The sequence below is a fragment of the Salvelinus alpinus genome, chromosome 1 (genome assembly GCF_045679555.1).
Source record: "Salvelinus alpinus chromosome 1, SLU_Salpinus.1, whole genome shotgun sequence".
Lineage (NCBI taxonomy): Eukaryota > Metazoa > Chordata > Actinopteri > Salmoniformes > Salmonidae > Salvelinus > Salvelinus alpinus.
This window is the reverse complement of record NC_092086.1, coordinates 79976981-79994680: the sequence shown is the minus strand read 5'-3', so window position 1 is coordinate 79994680 and position 17700 is coordinate 79976981. Positions and strand designations below refer to the sequence as shown.

The following is a 17700-nucleotide window of genomic DNA, read 5'->3' as shown; positions in this document are numbered from 1 at the left end:
CTGTTCTAAGCGGCATTTAAAAACAGTTGCTTCAGGTTTTAGAGGGAATGTGTATCCCCTGGAACCAAATGCATTTCACACATAACAGGATCTGCTCTGCTATCCTATCCTGACATCAAAGACGGTCACGCGGATGTCACAGCCGTTTCATGGGAGAATGCATGGTTATATTATATTGAGAGAGCAGAGATACAGTACATGAGGGAACGGCACACTGGAACAGAACATCAATACGAAGCAATACTGGGAGTTGATACAGATGGTCTGAATTGAAGGAGGAGCGAATGATGAATGGGGAGAACGGAGAAAAAACTTCCAACATTAAGTCAATGACTGTTCTACATAACATCCACTTCAAGACTGCAACAAAATTACACCTCGTTGTCGTTTACCCCTTTGGTCTGGTGGTCACTAAATGTGTCACTGATTACTATCTTTCATTCTATCCAAAAGTGCAGTAAAGTACATAAGCTTTGTGACTGGGCCAGACATTTTTTCCTAGTCGTGCAGTTTCACAAGTCATGCAGATCGCACTTTGATAATTAAATGAAATGAAGCCTAACTTGTATCTCATCAGATGTGACAGAGAAGTCTAGTCCACGTCACAGCAAATTGCTTTTCCCCCTATGATTAGTCCGGGGTTAGTTTGTATTGATTGACTGTCAAGGGGGAAAAAACGAACTTTTGGGCCTGTAAGTGTTAGCCTAATCATAAATGCTAATGAATGATCAAAACGGATCAAGCTGTAGAGCTGAGAATTCTAGAGTGAATTGGCATAAGTCTTCATTGGCGCGTTGTGCCTCAGTTGACCTATGCTTTTCATCAACCTCTGGTACCGTGCCTTCCTGTTCAAATGATATTCTTCAAACAAACACTTCAGGTGATTAATAATGACTATGGGCTAGATCATGAGGATGGACTTGGCCTCTCTCTGGTAATAACTAAGCCCGAGGACTCCCAGGCTAACTGAGTAGTACGGTACTCTGTACGGCAAAGAACCATGTTGGAGAATTTCACCTACCATGGCATTGTATCGTACCTGGGAAACCATGTATTCTACTACCAGGGTAACCCATTGATGAACAGCCCCTGTATAAAATGGCACAGTGACAGAGTCAACAAGGAACTGGGGTAACTGATGATTGCTGATAAAGACGTGAGTCTCCATTAGCGACAGATGCATTGTGGGTCATTATGGCGGCCTCAAAGCGAAAAGGGTCTTAGGTTACTATCTACACCATCCGCCGGTGGACTGGGCTTTGTTGGAGTCCACCGGGATCTGGCTCCTACTGTCAGCCTCCACAAAAGGTAACTGATCCCAGAGATTTGGGCTTGATCATGACAGCAGCAGGACTTCCATTACCTTGTCCATAATAACCCTCTCTGGGAGGACTGCTGCTGCTGGCCACAGTGGGTGACCGCCCGGCTGGCTATGCATGTTTCAAGACCACCACCCACCGCCTTGCGGCTCAGCAGGGATTAGTAGCATCAGTGAAAAGGTGCTTCCCTCTTTGGCAGTGTCAGGGCCAAAGCACTCTGCCGGCCACTGTGAAAGAGTGGGAAACCTCAGGCCACCTTCAACCTGGCAAGGAAAGGACTATTACAGTGGATATTTTGTCACCTCAGGGGTAGCGTTCCCTGTCAGACGTCTGGTGCTGTATCGCCCTGCGGTTGAACGTGTCAGAGTAGCGTCCTGATAAAATGACCAGGTTGGCTGCCGGAGGAAGTCATAGGGTCATTGATCTCAGCACTGACTGACCTTGGCAGTAGAGAGTAGCACAGGAATGGTATCAACAGGGACAAAAATAAAGTTGGTGTAGGAAAACAACCACCTAAACAAATAGCAAGTCAGGCAAATTAGCTATTAGACCAGGGGTGGGCAATTCCAGTCCTCGAGGGCCTGATTGGTGTCACAGCTTTGACCCAACCCCAGCTAACACACCTGACTCCAATAATCACCTAATCATGACTTTCAGTTTAGAATGCAATTTGATTAATCAGCTGAGTTTGCTAGGGATGGAGAAAAAGTGTGACACCAATCAGGCCCCCGAGGACTGGAGTTGCCCATCCCTGTGCTAGACAATGAAGATAAACTGGGAGCCTGAAAGGCTTTTCTCCACGTATCCTGCTAAGGTGACATAAATATAACTAATTAGGGTAACGGCCTTGGATAGCTATAAAAGTGTAATGTTGTTATCGCCTGGAGGACAAACTGCCATTGACAACCATGATCATTGATGACAGGGTCTGTTAAGCAGCCTGGCCTTAGCCAGGGCAGGGGAAACTAGGCTAGCCTATTCTGGAATGGCTGGAGGGTGAACTCTGCCCCTGTTGCTATGGGAACCCTGGTGTGGATAATATTGGGAGGCAAGGAAGATAAATAAACTCGATTTCTGTCCAATATAACGATATAATGGATGAAAACAGAGGAACCGAGTAGTTGTCTGTTTGTTAGCACCCAGATGTGGAGGAGCAGTTACATCTGCCAGCTGCACTTTACTGTAGCTACATGTCAGCTGGAGGGGAGAGCTGTGTGTGTCTGTGTATGTCAGCTGGAGGGGAGAGCTGTGTGTCTGTGTGTGTGCACAATGCTGTGGGGGGCCAAATCATCCTGCAGTCCCGCAGTTTCATTCTGCCTTGGTAAAATATAAACAGTCCTCCATTCTGAGATGGGAGAGTGTAGCGGCTCTGTTTGCTTTCTGTACTGATTAAAGCAGTTCGCACATGGGGCCCTGGGCTCAGAGCTGACAGCGGCAGACATAGAAGCGTGAGCCCAATACTCAAAGGCAGCAAAGGGAGGTGAGGAAGGGGGGGGGGGGGGGGGGCAAACAAACCGTTGAACAACGAAAAGAGAAGGGGGAGGAAGAAACAAAAGTGTCTTGTAAATATTTGAATAGTCCCCATTCCTGTTCATGCCCCGTGGACATCTATGTTTGCAGCCAAGTTCGGCAGGGGAGACTCTGCCATGGTAAAGGTCCCAGGTACTAAAGAGGCTGGTGTTTATGCATGCCCACCACAGCCAGAATGCAGATAAACTAAGTGCCTATGTTTTGGCTGAGCGGAACCAAATGGGAAAAGCAAGAGCCCAATGGGCTTTCAAACATTGATGATCCGAGGGTGCCCAAGGTCAACCTCTTAGGGGTGGCCTTCGAAACCAGCCTTCAGGGCTGATTTTCAAAAAAGTCGGACAGCTAAGTCAAATAAAAGTACCATCTAAGGACTGTCCACATAACAAGGCTGGCATAGTCTAACACTAGTCCTTTGAATGTACAGAGGGATCAGTATTCTGTAGCACAGCCTGCGGAGGAGACTATTCTACCTCCGCAGGAGAGGAAGAAGGTGTCCTCAGTGGACAAGCTCAGGAATCTAGTAAGCCTGTAAGATGCCTGACAAGACTGGTTGGTTGTCGTGTGGCAGACAAATCACTGTGGAGCCCGGGGAGGAGGAGATGCGTCAGACCCGCTAGACTTATGAAGATATATCTGCCCGTTCAAGAGTCATGTTTCATCATGCCGATGACGAGAGCCCCGTTGCCACGAACGGATACATCAAGTCCTGACATTCATCACTGATCTCTGTTTTTTGTTTGGGGTGTTATGGGTGAAAAGCATGGGACAAGAGAGAGGGTGTAATCGGAGCAAGCTCTTGGAATACCGCTCTACAGAGCTCGCCTGATCATCCTTAGGGTTTGCCTGAGATAAGACTGAAATGTACGAGCTTTCACCGAGAACAAAGCCCTTTCATACGGCGCTGATCGAAATGGCTTTGTATTGTTGCGAAGAAAGATTGTTTTCAGGAGATAACAACCGCAGAAGATGATTGTGGCAGTAATATCAGGACCATAATTCTGTCGTGTCTATCAGATTTGGTAAAACATCTGATTGAGTGAGTGAGTGAGTGAGAGAGAGAGAGCCCATCACTATGAGAACAGGACACAGTAGGAGGTGGTGATAGAGGGTGAGCGAGGACACACAGTAAAACAGACTAGGAGGAGGAGGAGGGGGGTCATACTCGTCCTGGGCGGGTGCAGCAGTGGAGTCTGCTGGGGCCTTGGAGCCTTTGCCTGGGGCATCAAACACATCCTTGGCCAGGCCGTCTATCTGTAAGTCCTTATTCTCACTGCTGGTGGCGGAGGGGCTTTGGACAGACTCGGGCTGGCTCTGCGGTGCGGCATCGGCTGTGGCAGAGGGGGGGTTGGAGGGGACCTTGACTGGCTTCGAGGATGGGATTGTGGGGGTGGGGGGCTTGGGGTCGGACGAGGGTATGGCTTTAGGAGCCTCGCTTAGGTCAACGAGGGGAGCCACGTCGGATTGGGTGGCACGCTGGGGTGCGGGGGTGCTAGGTTTGGCCGTGCTGGACTGGGGGATGGGGGCAGGAGTGCTTTTAGGGGAGGTTTTGGGGGCAGTTTTGGACTCAGCCAGGACAGGGGTTGGGCCAGCTGCGCTGGAGGTGAGAGTGGTGCTCTCGCTAGCTGGGCTGTTCTGGGTTGTGCTAAAGCTCTCAGTGACAGGTTCAGAGTTAGTGGCGACAGAAGGGAGCAAGTCCACCACCGTGGCGGTAGTGTCAGCAGCGGGCCTGTGAAGAGAGGAAAGCAGGAAAGAGAAGAGCCATCGAGCCGCAAGAGGGTGAGAGGAAAAAGAGAGCAGGGAGGGGTAGGGGGGTGAGGCCAAGGCACAAACAGACATCCAGAGTGAGTGCTACATGCAGTGATAAAGCAAAGAACTAGCGATTCAAAATGTTAAAGTGAGTGAGGTATAGACACAGACACTATCTTAAGCAAACTAAAGCAAATTAAATCAAAATCAGGTGCTGAAGGGTCTAAGTTATTAAATGTTTGAGGCTTCTAGTACAACAACTATTTTTGCTACCATCAGTGTAAACAACAAACATCCGAGCACATCTTCAGTATCAGGTTTTGATATTCCATTCTCACATTATTTGATCAATTAATTTAGCCAATATGTCAGCAACACTCAACTGCTGTCATTATGGAATAAGAAGTATGTCTTATGCATAGACATATTACACGATTAGTATGGGTTTGCCAGTGTAGGGCAACCCCAGAGCAGGGGGTCTACCCACAGCCAGTGCTGGAGTACTCACTCAGGCTCAGTCAGAGGGGTGGTCTCGTTAGGCTCTGTAGGCCCCCCCCCTTCATGGTTAGGAGTGCGCTCCTCCTCCGTCCTCACCTCCACAATGGGCCCCTTGGACTCATCCTTCCTGTAATGGGAAAAAGTATTTTAAATAAATGCTGGTGCAGTGCAAGTACATTGTAGTGAGTCATTTTTGTTTTAAAAACCCTGCACTTCTGCACTTCTCAAACTGTGGTCCGTTGTCTGAGAGCAGCTACTGTGGGATGCTAGATGAACAGGACACTCAAATTGCTTACAGCATTTCAGAGAGAAGAGCAAGGGAGCCAGGAAGCAGATAAGAAGAGAGACTCACGTGAACGCCGCCTTGCCCTCCTCGAGGTCCTTGCTCTTGGCTCCGGGTCCGGACTTGCCGCAGAAGTTGACGGCAATGCACATGACGAGGCCGCACTTGTTGAGGAAGTAGCAGGTGACGTCGACGCCCACCAGCAGCAGCACAAAGACCACAATGAGGATCCCCACGATGGCCCCTGTGCCTAGGCCTGAGCCGCTATCCATAGTGTCTGGAAGGAAGGAGAGGGAAGGACGAAGGGAGGAAGAGAGAGAGAGTAAGGGAGACCGAAAGAGTGGAGAGAAAGTTAGAGGGTTGGAGGGAGGAAGAGAAACGGGGAGAGAGGGAGTTAAAGAGAACGTTGGAGAGAGAGGACGAGATAGAGACAGAGAAACGTTGCATTAGAGTCAGTATTAATCTCCAACCTTTCATCCATAACTTCATACCGTCAGACTGCTTCTCTCCAGGCGTCAAGTGTGTTGTTGTTCTTTGAACAGGCTCTGGGCCAAATCATTACATATTCTACTAAAAATACATCAGAGTGATGCTACACAGAATTATTTTTTTTTTTTTTGATCTGTTAAGACTCTAAAAATAGGTTGATAATCAGATTATCAAAAAATACACACTTGGGCCGAGAGAAATCACAACGCATTGCATTAGTTGCATTTAACCAATAAACAACGGTCAGTTACTATCCAAGTTAATGTTAGACACACGGCATGTATCAGCCATCTAAGGTACTATATTAAGAGGTGAGCAGATAAATATTACCCATATTAGGGTCACACACCAGACATGCCCATCACGACATCCTACACTAATCAAATCTAAACATCAGAACATGAAGGAAGTCTAATGGGGCATCAATCAAAAATCATAAAACAGTCAACCATTGGAGCACCTGGTTCATTAAATAAAGATGCTTGTCTTATCATCACTTCCTATACGGGTCTATATGCCTTTATGACCCCATGTGGGTCTGTCGCTTACCCACTCTCATTATTGTTGACAGTTGTAAGACAAAGCAAAAGGCAGTGGAAAGACAGTCAAATCAATCAAACATTATGCAAATATGTTTAAATCTCTTTTACATAGATGAATACTGCACACAAACAAAAACAATGCGGAAGTAAAGCCTATAAGAAGGGCACAAAACAAAAGCAATGGATTGTGTTTTCACGAAGCAACAGTACTTACCAGAAAATGAATATCCAGGACTACCGTATGTAAAATACTACAATATTCAGAAAGATTTACAATAGTCACACCCCTTGACTTTTTCCACATTTTGTTGTGTTACAGCCTGAATTTAAAATGGATTAAATTGAGATTTTTTGTCAAAGTGGAATTATGTTTTTAGAAATGTTTACAAATTAATAAAAAATGAAAAGCTGAAATGTCAATAAGTATTCAACTCCTTTGTTATGGCAAGCCTAATTAAGTTCAGGAGTAAAAATGTGCTTACAAATCACATAATAATTTGCATGGTCTCACTCTGTGTGCAATGATATTGTTAAACATGATTTCTGAATGACTACCTCATCTCTGTACCTCACACATACCATTATCCACTGTCTCTCAGTCGAGCAGTGAATTTCAAACACAGATTCAACCACAAAGACCAGGGAGGTTGTCTAATATCTCACAAAGAAGGGCACTTATTAGATGGGTAAAAATAAAAAAGCAAACAAATATCCATTTGAGCATGGTGAAGTTATTAATTACACTTTGGCTGGTGTATCAATACACCCAGTCACTACAAAGACACAGGCGTCCTTCCTAACTCAGTTACCGGAGAGGAAGGAAACTGCTTAAGGATTTCACCATGAGGCCAATGGTGACTTTAAAACAGTTACAGAGTTTATTGGCTGTGATGGGAGAAAACTATGGTTGATCAACAACTTTGTAGTTCCTTCACAATACTAACCTAATTGACAGATTGAAAAGAAGGAAGCCTGTACAGAATACAAATAAGCTCTTAGAGACCTACCCAGAAAGAATCACAGCTGTAATTGCTGACAAAGGTGCTTCTACAAAGTATTGACTCAGGGGTGTGAATACTTATGTAAATTAGATATTTCTATATTTCATTTATCAATTTGCAAACATTTTTAAAAACATGTTTTCACTTTGTCATTATGGGATATTGTGTGTAGATGAGTGAGAAATAATATACATTTAATCACTTTTGAATTCAGGCTGTAACACACCAAAATGTGGAATAAGTCAAGGGGCATAAATACTTTCTGAAGGCACTGTATGTATCTCTCCACTACAATGGATGACCATGTAACCACACTGTTAATACTCTGCCTTCGACACACACACAAACACACACCATCATGAACAGAATTAATACGTGCTTGTAACCCAACCGCAAAACTGTTCAACAGATGAATGTTTCACAAAACAATTATTACTATGCTTTGTGTCAAATCAATCTCACACAATCAAATTTGGAAATCATTTGCAGCTAATTTGCATTCAGTAAACAGACACACAAAGAGATCAGAGATTTGATCAAACAGAATAATCTAAAACTTAATTCAAATACATTTGGAGTATGGTTGATTTGACACATTATGCTCTACACATGACAAACAGGTTAGATAGAATTATGATGACAGAACAAAATTAAATTCCAGTTTTTGTTAGCTCTGTTAGGTGTCAAATATGAGACAATTTATATTCTGAATTAAAGCAACACACAGGCAATCCTCGATTTGGACTTACTCTTTGCTCTTGTCATATTGAGAATATCAGGATGTCCAAATGTCAGATTCACACACCACACAGTATTCACAGTAGAATCAATGCAACAAAATGTACTTGAATAATTCTATCACTTATCAAACAGGGTAGGCTTCAAGGTAGGCATTTATTTGGGTCATGTGAACCATCATGTAATTTCATTGACATTGTTCCCTTTCTGAGTTCAATGAAATGCACGAGAAGGAAGTCTTTCATAAAAAATAAAATAAAATAAAAAATTCAGCAAAGTGCTCATTCCCATTGAAATGTGTTGAGATTTTTGCTCCGTCTCGTATTCCAGCGTTCCCTCCAAACAACCAGGAAGCCTGGGTCTTATCTTACTGTAACACACACAGTGATTTTGGCAAACAGTAGCCGACGTTTGGGCTCCAGTATCACTGGCTTACAAATGTGTGTAAGGAGACAGACTCGGCTGCACAGAGAGGATGTGCATCTTAATGCAAATCCACTCTATATACACTGGTACCTTGAGAGGGAGGATACTTTGTGTGGCAGAAACACAAATTCACACACACACTTGATTGATGTATTTGTATAATGTAATCGTCTTGTCAGACCTGAGTGTATTATATCTGTCACTTCTTTGAAATAATGTTGTTGACTGCATACGGTTTGGTTGTAGGCAAATATAGAAAGCTATTCTATAATTTCACCAGTCTACATTAAGCATAGAGAGGGATGATATAACAGTAAGTTAAAAAAATATTAATTGGCAATAGTTGACAAAGATTTAGCACCATGCAGTATATACTAATACTGTACGTTGCAAATGGAACTTTCAAATCATATCAAAATCTAATCTGGGAAATGATAGTAAATGGTCAAAAAGGTCATCATTTAAGTGAGTCACGAGATATGCGCCAAAATGGATACCTGTGGTATAAATTCCTATAAATCTAGTGCGGAGTGTTTCTGCCTCTGATGAAACGGCTTTAAATTACAGTTGTTGATATAACCCTCATTATAAACTGGGTGTTTCGAGCCCTGAATGATTGGCTGACAGCCGCGGTATATCAGACCGTATACCATGGGTATGACAAAACATGTATTTTTATTGCTCTAATTATGTTGATAACCAGTTTATAATAGCAATAAGGCACCTCTGGGGTTTGTGGTATATGACCAATATATGACCATGGCTAAGGGCTGTGGACAGGCACTCCGTGTTGCAGCGTGCTTAAGAACAGCCCTTAACTGTGGTATATTGGCCATATACCACACCTCCTCGGGCCTTATTGCTTAATTATACCCCTCATATGGGTAAAGCTAATGCATTGGAGGGCAGCTGAATTATTAATACCATGCACCAGGGAGCTGATAGGAAAATACTTTTCAGTGACTGCTGCAGTGCTGGGGAACAACTCTTAAACAAAGTCCTGGCAAATCGCTGGCTTGGCTCCAAGCTACAGTGAGCAGCAATTAGCTGTAAGGCATAAGACCTCTAAAGAGAGGCAGAGTGGCCAATTGTTATTTCCTCTCACATTGATTGGCCATATTCTCTGAAAGTCTATAAAGTTGAGTCAACCTCTGTGGCGGCAATAGCTCCGACCGGCAGCTCTTTATTTACTGCTGTTGCTAAGAGTGGGAGAGAGCATAAGCATCTACCTGCAGGGCAGGGCGACAATTCTTGTTTTCCCGCTGCATCTTAAGAAGTGCGATAAATCACATCACACATTTTAACACCGAAGGGGCCGCCTCACAAAGCTTTCTCGGAAATGGAGAAACAGAGCCATGCTGTGTCAACAAGGAGCATAAAATATATTTTTGCCGCACCTTTTTCATATCTTGCAGATAACAAACAGAATACAGGAAGTAGGACAGAAACACAGTCAATAAAGCCAATTGAAAAAATTCTCCAAGAGATAATAGTCATTACCGTATGAAGCATCAGTGTCCTACCCAGCGTGCAACATTTTGCATCGGATGTCATAATGTTGTCGTTTTCTGGTTGTAAACTGGTTTTCTGGTCAAATTGGAGCAAAGTTAAGACATCTTTTATGGCATCAAAATGCCTGGAAAAGACAACTTAATTTGGTTGTAATATGGTCACTGGTCCCTTTGCAGTCAGTATGCAACCTGACCATGTATGTCACCAAGGACGTTGGCCTGACATCATTGCAACCAGTTTTGCCCTCTGGGTCTGACTCCGATTGTAGGAAGCACAGTACTACAGTATGGTTAAGCTTATAAGGTACTGCATGGATTAAAAAAGTGAACATATGGGTACCCACAGAGGTTCTAAACTATGCACATATTGTGCTTGTTATCTCATGACAGTTAGCTCTTCCTACTTGATATCATAAAAGCCACAACTATCAAACACCATCTCAACCGACAGTCGCCTATGAACACTTGCCGGATGCTTCTGAGGAGTGGCACTTGCTTGTATGAAAGAAGAACCAAACAATGGGATTGGCACATGCGAATCCAGGAGCCAAACTCCCGGTGCATCACTTTATTACCTTCCGAGTCAATTTAAAATGGTGGGGGAGACCAAAACTGCGAGAAGACTCATCACAAAATGCTAATCTGAGTTTTCAACAAAGGACATCTATCACTCTTTCCCATGGCAGAGTGTTTTAAGTGCAGCCAGGCTTTAGGGACAGTCCTAACCTTAGTTTACAACCCCAGAATGGGCCGCCACAATATAAGACACTTTGTTAAAGCTTCAGACAAGCACAAGATATGGGATAAAACAACCTTGGCATTTCTGAGGATGAACAGTCAACAGAATTCAGCACTGTGTCACACACTTGCATTTCAGAATGTAAGTCTAGAGCTCTAGCCATTATTATGTCGAAAAAAGTTAACACTATTTTATCATATCTTCTTAAAACCTACAATGATTACAGCATGGAAACACACTGGTATGTACTTACAAAAATGTGTCATATAATATAATTATTTCACATTACTGAAAATGACTGACAGATTTGTATTAAACAGCTGTAGCATAAATGTTAAGCATTTTCTGTTTTCAGGTAAAAGAAGAGCAAAAAGAAACAACCAAAAGAACAGCCTATATTTAGTTTAGAACTTTTGAAAAGATTATGTACACAAAACATGATTTGAATGACCGTCAAACAGACAAGGCAGTAGCTTGTCCTTCATATAGCCATCCCTTTCAAAATGAGCCTTGTGACTATGAAAAGAAGACGTAAAAAACTTGAGATGTCTTAATCTTCATGACCAATCTTAACCAATACAAAATTCCTCTGAAACGTGTGCCTTCCCTTTTATGTACAATGGGAACAATGACAATTTAAGCTTGTATCCAGATACACATAAGGTAGGCACAGTTCTTTTCACAATTTCCCAATAGGACTCAATTCCATTCTGTGGTATGACAAAACTTTTTCACAAACAATGCTGCCTTATTCAAATCCATATTGTTTTCATTATGCAAAATAAACATTGATGATAAAAAAAAGAACATTCAGAATGATATAAGTATCAAGCAACCCATTTTAACCATTTAACATGAAACTGATATCTTGATTCTTCATCTTGTGTGTGTGTCTGCACAAGGGTCAAAAGGCATAGAAAACAAAGGGGTCTGGCCGAGATTTGAAAGGACAAGCTATCCTCTCTCATTGAGCGAGACACAGTTTATGAGAGCAAGAACACAGTCAGCGTGGAGAGCATGAGAGATGCCAGAGTGTACGTCACACACGAGGAACCAAGGGTAGCTGAGGCCAAAACACACCAAAGATTGTTCACAGAGATATTCACAGCAAAAAATTGGAAAATACAATTTTACACCAAAAAATACAACAAAATAGTGTGTATGACAAATGTTATGGTCCACATAGTGCCCAACATCACACGTGAAGACAGGACAAGGACAGAAGGGGAGGTGGGAGAGAAGAAGGGAAAGGGAGAGAGAAAAAAAAGAGATAGAAAATAGGTCATAAATACAAAAATGCAAGTTTGAAAGATTCATTGAGAATAAACAAAGGAATAAAAAAGCAAATCCAAGCAAGTTAGAGGATCAAAGTAATAATAAAAAAGTATGTTAGTAGCACAGCAAATGACGTGTATCACAGCAAGCAAAGGTGAAAGGTCAGAGAAAGGTCAAAGGTGCTGGGTGACGGGAAATGTTGAAAAAGACGCATACATAAACACATACGTTTGTATCAATTAAATGATGGGCAATCCCCTGAACGTGAGCACACATCCAAGAGAGATCAAATCAAATTTTCCATGGCAGGTAGAGTTGCCCAAGCAAAACACACATTCAAAAACTGGTGGAATGTCAAGGCAATATCAGATGGCAGGTGGAATGGATTAATGGGTGATCTCATGTTACCAAAACCACAAAAGTGAATGGCTTTTTATAGCTTTACTCAATGTCAACCTTAGCTGGGGAGATTTGGATTGGTCAATTTAGAACTCCAGTGGTCCTTGCACACTCAGTATTGAGCATGCTCAAACCCATGGAATCATGTGGGTCAATATTTCCAATTATTCAACCTTTCCCTTTTTTTTTTTTTTTACTTGACCTGCATTGAGGAACATCGATTGAAGTTTACTGTCTGTCTGTGTGTGTGTGTGTGTGTGTGCTTTTGTGTGAGTGCGTGCGTGCGTATATATATATATATATTTCTCAAAAGTAAACTTCTATGTATACACACTACATGACCAAAAGTATGTGGACACCAGCTGTAGGGCATTAATATGGAGCTGGTCCCCCATTTGCTGCTATAACAGCCTCCACTCTTCTGGGAAGGCTTTCCACTAGATGTTGGAACATTGCTGCGGGGACTTGCTTCCATTCAGCCACAAGAGCATCAGTGAGGTCGGGCACTGATGTTGGGAGATTAGGGCTGGCTCGCAGTCAGCGTTCCAATATATCCCAGAGGTGTTGGATGGGGTTGAGGTCAGGGCTCTGTGCAGGCCAGTCAAGTTCTTCCACACCGATCTCGACAAACCATTTCTGTATGGACCTCGCTTTGTGCACGGAGGCATCGTCATGCTGAAACAGGGGCCTTCCCCAAAGTGTTGCCACAAAGTTGGAGTCACATAATTGTTCAGAATGTCATTGTATGCTGTAGATTTAAGATGTCTCTTAAAGCAAGAGGCCTAGCCCAAACCATGAAAAACAGTCCCAGACCAATATTCCTCCTCCACCAAACTTTACAGTTGGCACTATGCTTTGGGGCAGGCAGCGTTCTCCTGGCATCCGCCAAACCCAGATTCGTCTGTCGGACTGTCAGATGGTGAAGCGTGATTCATCACTCCAGAGAACGCGTTTCCACTGCTCCAGTCTAACGGTGGTGAGCTTTACATCACTCCAGCTGACGTTTGGCATTGCGCATGGTGATCTTAGGCTTTGTGTGCGGCTGCTTGGCCATGGAAAGCCATTTCATGAAGCTGCCGACAAACAGTTATTGTGCGGTTGTTGCTTCCAGAGGCAGTTTGGAACTCAGTAGTGAGTGTTGCAAAGACGATATTTACGCGTTACACACTTCAGCACTTGGCAGTTCCGTTCTGTGATCTTGTGTGGCCTACCATTTCGTGGCTGAGCTGTTGTTGCTCCTAGACGTTTCCAATTCACAGTACCAGCACTTACAAATTACCAGTACAGCTCAAGCAGGGCAAAAAAGGGCGCATCCTATGACGGTGCCACATTGAAAGTCACTGAGCTCTTCAGTAAGGCCATTCTACTGCCAATGTTTGTCTATGGAGATTATATGGCTGTGTGCTCAATTTTATATACCTGTCAGCAACGGGTTTGGCTGAAATAGCTGAATCCTCTAATTTGAAGAGGTATCCACATACTTTGTATCTATCTATCTATAACTATATCTATATTGGGTGAAAGGTTTAGAAATTATAGCACTTTTTGTACATAGTCCCCAAAAAGTTTTGGGACAAATTCACTTATGTGTGTATTAAAGGAGTAAAAAGTTAAGTACACTTCTACATGAATGATGATGCTCCTTAATCACAGATAATCCTGAATTAATTGTGAATAATGATAAGTGAGAAAGTTTCTAACCTCCCATGTTATTGTAATTGTGAGAGGTTAGCATGTCTTGGGGGTATGATATTTGTGCATCTGTAATTTTCTCACTCATTATTCACGATTCATTCACGATTACCCTTAATCATGGTATAATCCACATTAATATAGAAGTGTTTAGAAACATTCTATTCTTATTTAAAATAAAAGTATTTACCATTAATTTCTATTGGGCACAAAATAATCTTAAAAACAACTAAAAACAGCAAATGCAATCAACAAGCTTGATATAGTCATTGTGTGCTATGAATATTGGACCAAATACTTAACTTTTTACTAATTTAATACACATAAGTGAATTTGTCCCAATACTTTTGGTGTCCTAAAATTGGGAGATTATGTACAAAAAGTGTTGTAATTTCGGTTCACACGATATGGATGAAAATACCCTCAGATTAAAGCTGACAGGCTGCACTTCATCATTTCAAATCCAAAGTGCTGGAGTACAGAGCCAAAACAACAACAAAATTGTCACTGTCCCAATACTTTGAGCTCACTGTATATATGCCCAGTAAGTAAACAAAAAAGGAAAAGTACATTTCATATCATATGCACTCACCTATATTTATCTAATATGTTGCAGTGCCAATATATAACACCGAGAGAGTCTGGATTTATGACACAGCAGCTGTTGGGTCGTTCCACGAAATGGGCGCCTTGAGTGCATTTGATATTTCAAGTAGAAATTATGCACTAATATTGAATTTTAAAAGCCTGTTATATTACACGAAGTGCACTTTAATATAGACCACATGGAGAATTGAATAAATCTGATTTTTCATATGAATAAAGGTTTGCTGAAGTGCCTTTTGACATGTCTCTCCGTCAACCCTGTGTCACTTCTAGGAAGATGTCATGTTATATTAGTGATTCATTTACATCTGTCGGTCATTTTAAGGCCAAGCCTGTTATGCAAACAATTTACCCCTTTAAAATAATGGACCATTCCACCAAGTTAAATTATTCACAGCAGGTGACATCGTTTGAGTTTTCTGAACAGCATGGTTTAAAAATAAGTAAGTCTTCACTCTCTTTCTGGTCTATTTATAATTGTTTTATAAATAGACGAGCTCAACCCGTCAACCCTGTTCACTCAATTAATGGTAGGAAAACATGAATTTGATTTAACTATCATTATGTGTGGAACATACGTATAGTTCCTAATTTCATGAACACCGTGCTCTTCACCACATTAGGAGTAATGCCGGTCTTTACCTAAACCCCATTATTGTCAACCCTGTTAGAGGCCCAACGGTAACTTCAAGAGTTTGATATTATATGTGAGTTTATGTCACGACTTCCACCGAAGGTGGCTCCTCCCGCTGTTCGGGCGGCGCTCGGCGTCGCCGGCCTACTAGCTGCCACCGATCCCTTTTCCTTTTTCGTTTGGTTTTGTCTGTCTTGTGTTCACCTGTGTCTAGTTTAAGTTAATCAGTGGGGTATTTAATCTCGCCCTACCCGCTAGGTTTTGTGCGGGATTGTTTGTATTACTGTCGTTGGTTTGGGTTGCGTTTTCTTTTAGTGTTAAGCAGGTTTGTTTTCACGGGACTGTTTTGCCCGCACGTTAGTTTAGCAGAGGAGAGTTTTCCGTTTTTCACTAGACTGCGTTCCTGTGTTCTTGTGGCTACTTTTGTGGTCCTGTACCTGTTGTGTTGGTGGACAGTAATAAAAACACCCTTCTGGGATATTCTTGCTCTCCTGCGCCTGACTCCACACCCACCTCTCCTAGGGAGATTCTGAAAGTTAATTTGTACAACGGATACTTGATCAATGATAAAATGTTGGCAGTTACATCGGTGTCCGTAACAGGGTTGACAGACAGTGACCACCTGTTACATGCACACCAATACCCCATTATTATTCGGAATACTCAAGTATTTTGTTTTTGAGTTGACACATATAAACATCATATACCGTGTACAATAAAACTAAAAAGCTTGTATCCTGGTTATGAGAAACCTGGATAAGATGCCTGGGATATGCTGATCTTAGACAGAATAGTATGGCATGTCAACGAATCCCGTTTGGTTGTTTAAGGTCTGTGCGCGCTCAGTTTTGCATATCATAGGTGTTGTGTGATGATGTTTTCATCTGAATATCAAATCAAAATCACTTAAAAAAGTAGGCTATACCTGTGCAGTTCAATCCACCATAATAATTTCATAGTTTATTTTGCTGACACACTTTACTGGACCATATAGGCTAATGGCTTAGATTACTTTCACACCTAATTTAGACAGGTTTCTTTCTGTTTATAATTTCCAACATTTGGTAGGCTATATTATAATTTCCGCCATTTGCTATGCCATTTGTTTGTAAACTATAATTAGAGACATGCAGCTTCTCTTCTGTCATAACTTGTTGCCCTGGCCTAGATACTAAATAAAGTAGTGGTCCCAAGACAGAATGAATGCGTTCGTAATCTAGTTAACTTCAGTTTCAATTAAGGACCGGGGAGAAAACACAATAATTCCAAAACAGTGGAAAGATGGTTCCGTGCAAAATGTCAAAATGTCAGTTTGACCGGTTTTAAGGAAATGAAAAGCTGAGAAAACGATGAAACAAGTTTCTGATAAGATTTCAGTTGGCTTGGGTGCATATTTTATGTGGTTGAAACACTGTCCGCTTGCATTACAGTGTCAAAGATAACACATTACACGCATATTCACATTTTCAAGAGATGCTGAAAGAAAGAAATCATACTTCTCCACTCCTGTTCCCTAAACAAAATGTACATTTGTTGTATAATTTTACTTCAAGAAATTCTGCAGGAGTTAATATTATATTAGGCTACATGTGAAATAGGCCTACAATCAGTGTCCAGATTTCAGTTTCTATTCCATTTAACCCATATGAATTTAAAATGAGAAATATTCTGTTTATTCATGGATACAGGGATGCTCGTGAGCGGGATATCAAAGGTGCATATAAACAGCTTATCCCAAATAAGACCTTAAGCGGGTATGAGCTACTATCTGGAATACTGTGCGCATGTAAACATGGTCAGTGTGGTACAAGTGCAGATAAAATGCTCTTAGTTCATAGGATTTCAATGCCAGAGATGGGAAAATGTGTTTTTTTTGTAGGCTAAACATATCCTCCATGCAACTGAATGTTGAAAGAAAAAATATTCTAAAAGTTAATTTCTAAACAGTTTGCATGTCCAAAAGGCACCCATTTCATGGAACAACCCTGTTTTCGGCCATCTTTACTAAGAACAGCTGTGGACCTTAAGTCGGTGCAGATGTTTAGCCTAAAAATATAGTCAAATACCCAGATGCTTCGCATAAAAATTATTGGCACTGCTACGTGTGTAGCTAAGCTCGGCAAAGGGACACATTTTTATTTTTATATAAAGAAGTAAATAAAAAGGGAACTTGGACGGTGTCCACGTGAACCTGCTCAGACAGAATAATAAGTGATCCAAACCTCCCACTGCTATATGGCTGGTTCCCACCAAGTGGATGAGAAAAAGCCGG

General features: G+C 42.1%; 1 protein-coding gene across 13 annotated transcripts in view; it reads right to left on the bottom strand.

Annotated features, from left to right (window-relative positions):
• LOC139530740 (neural cell adhesion molecule 1-like) overlaps nt 1-17700 on the bottom strand; it is a 283644-nt gene that overhangs the window by 3402 nt on the left and 262542 nt on the right. For 7 of the 13 annotated variants that reach the window (XM_071327406.1, XM_071327422.1, XM_071327429.1 and 4 more), the window contains 3 exons: nt 5446-5653; nt 5104-5220; nt 4012-4575 (listed from right to left, as the gene is read on the bottom strand). In XM_071327406.1, the coding sequence (XP_071183507.1) occupies nt 4012-4575; nt 5104-5220; nt 5446-5653 (889 nt within the window). Of the gene's footprint in view, nt 1-4011; nt 4576-5103; nt 5221-5445; nt 5654-8283; nt 11886-17700 lie in introns of those variants that run through there. The other 6 variants (XM_071327460.1, XM_071327500.1, XM_071327468.1 and 3 more) reach the window with 2 other exon arrangements.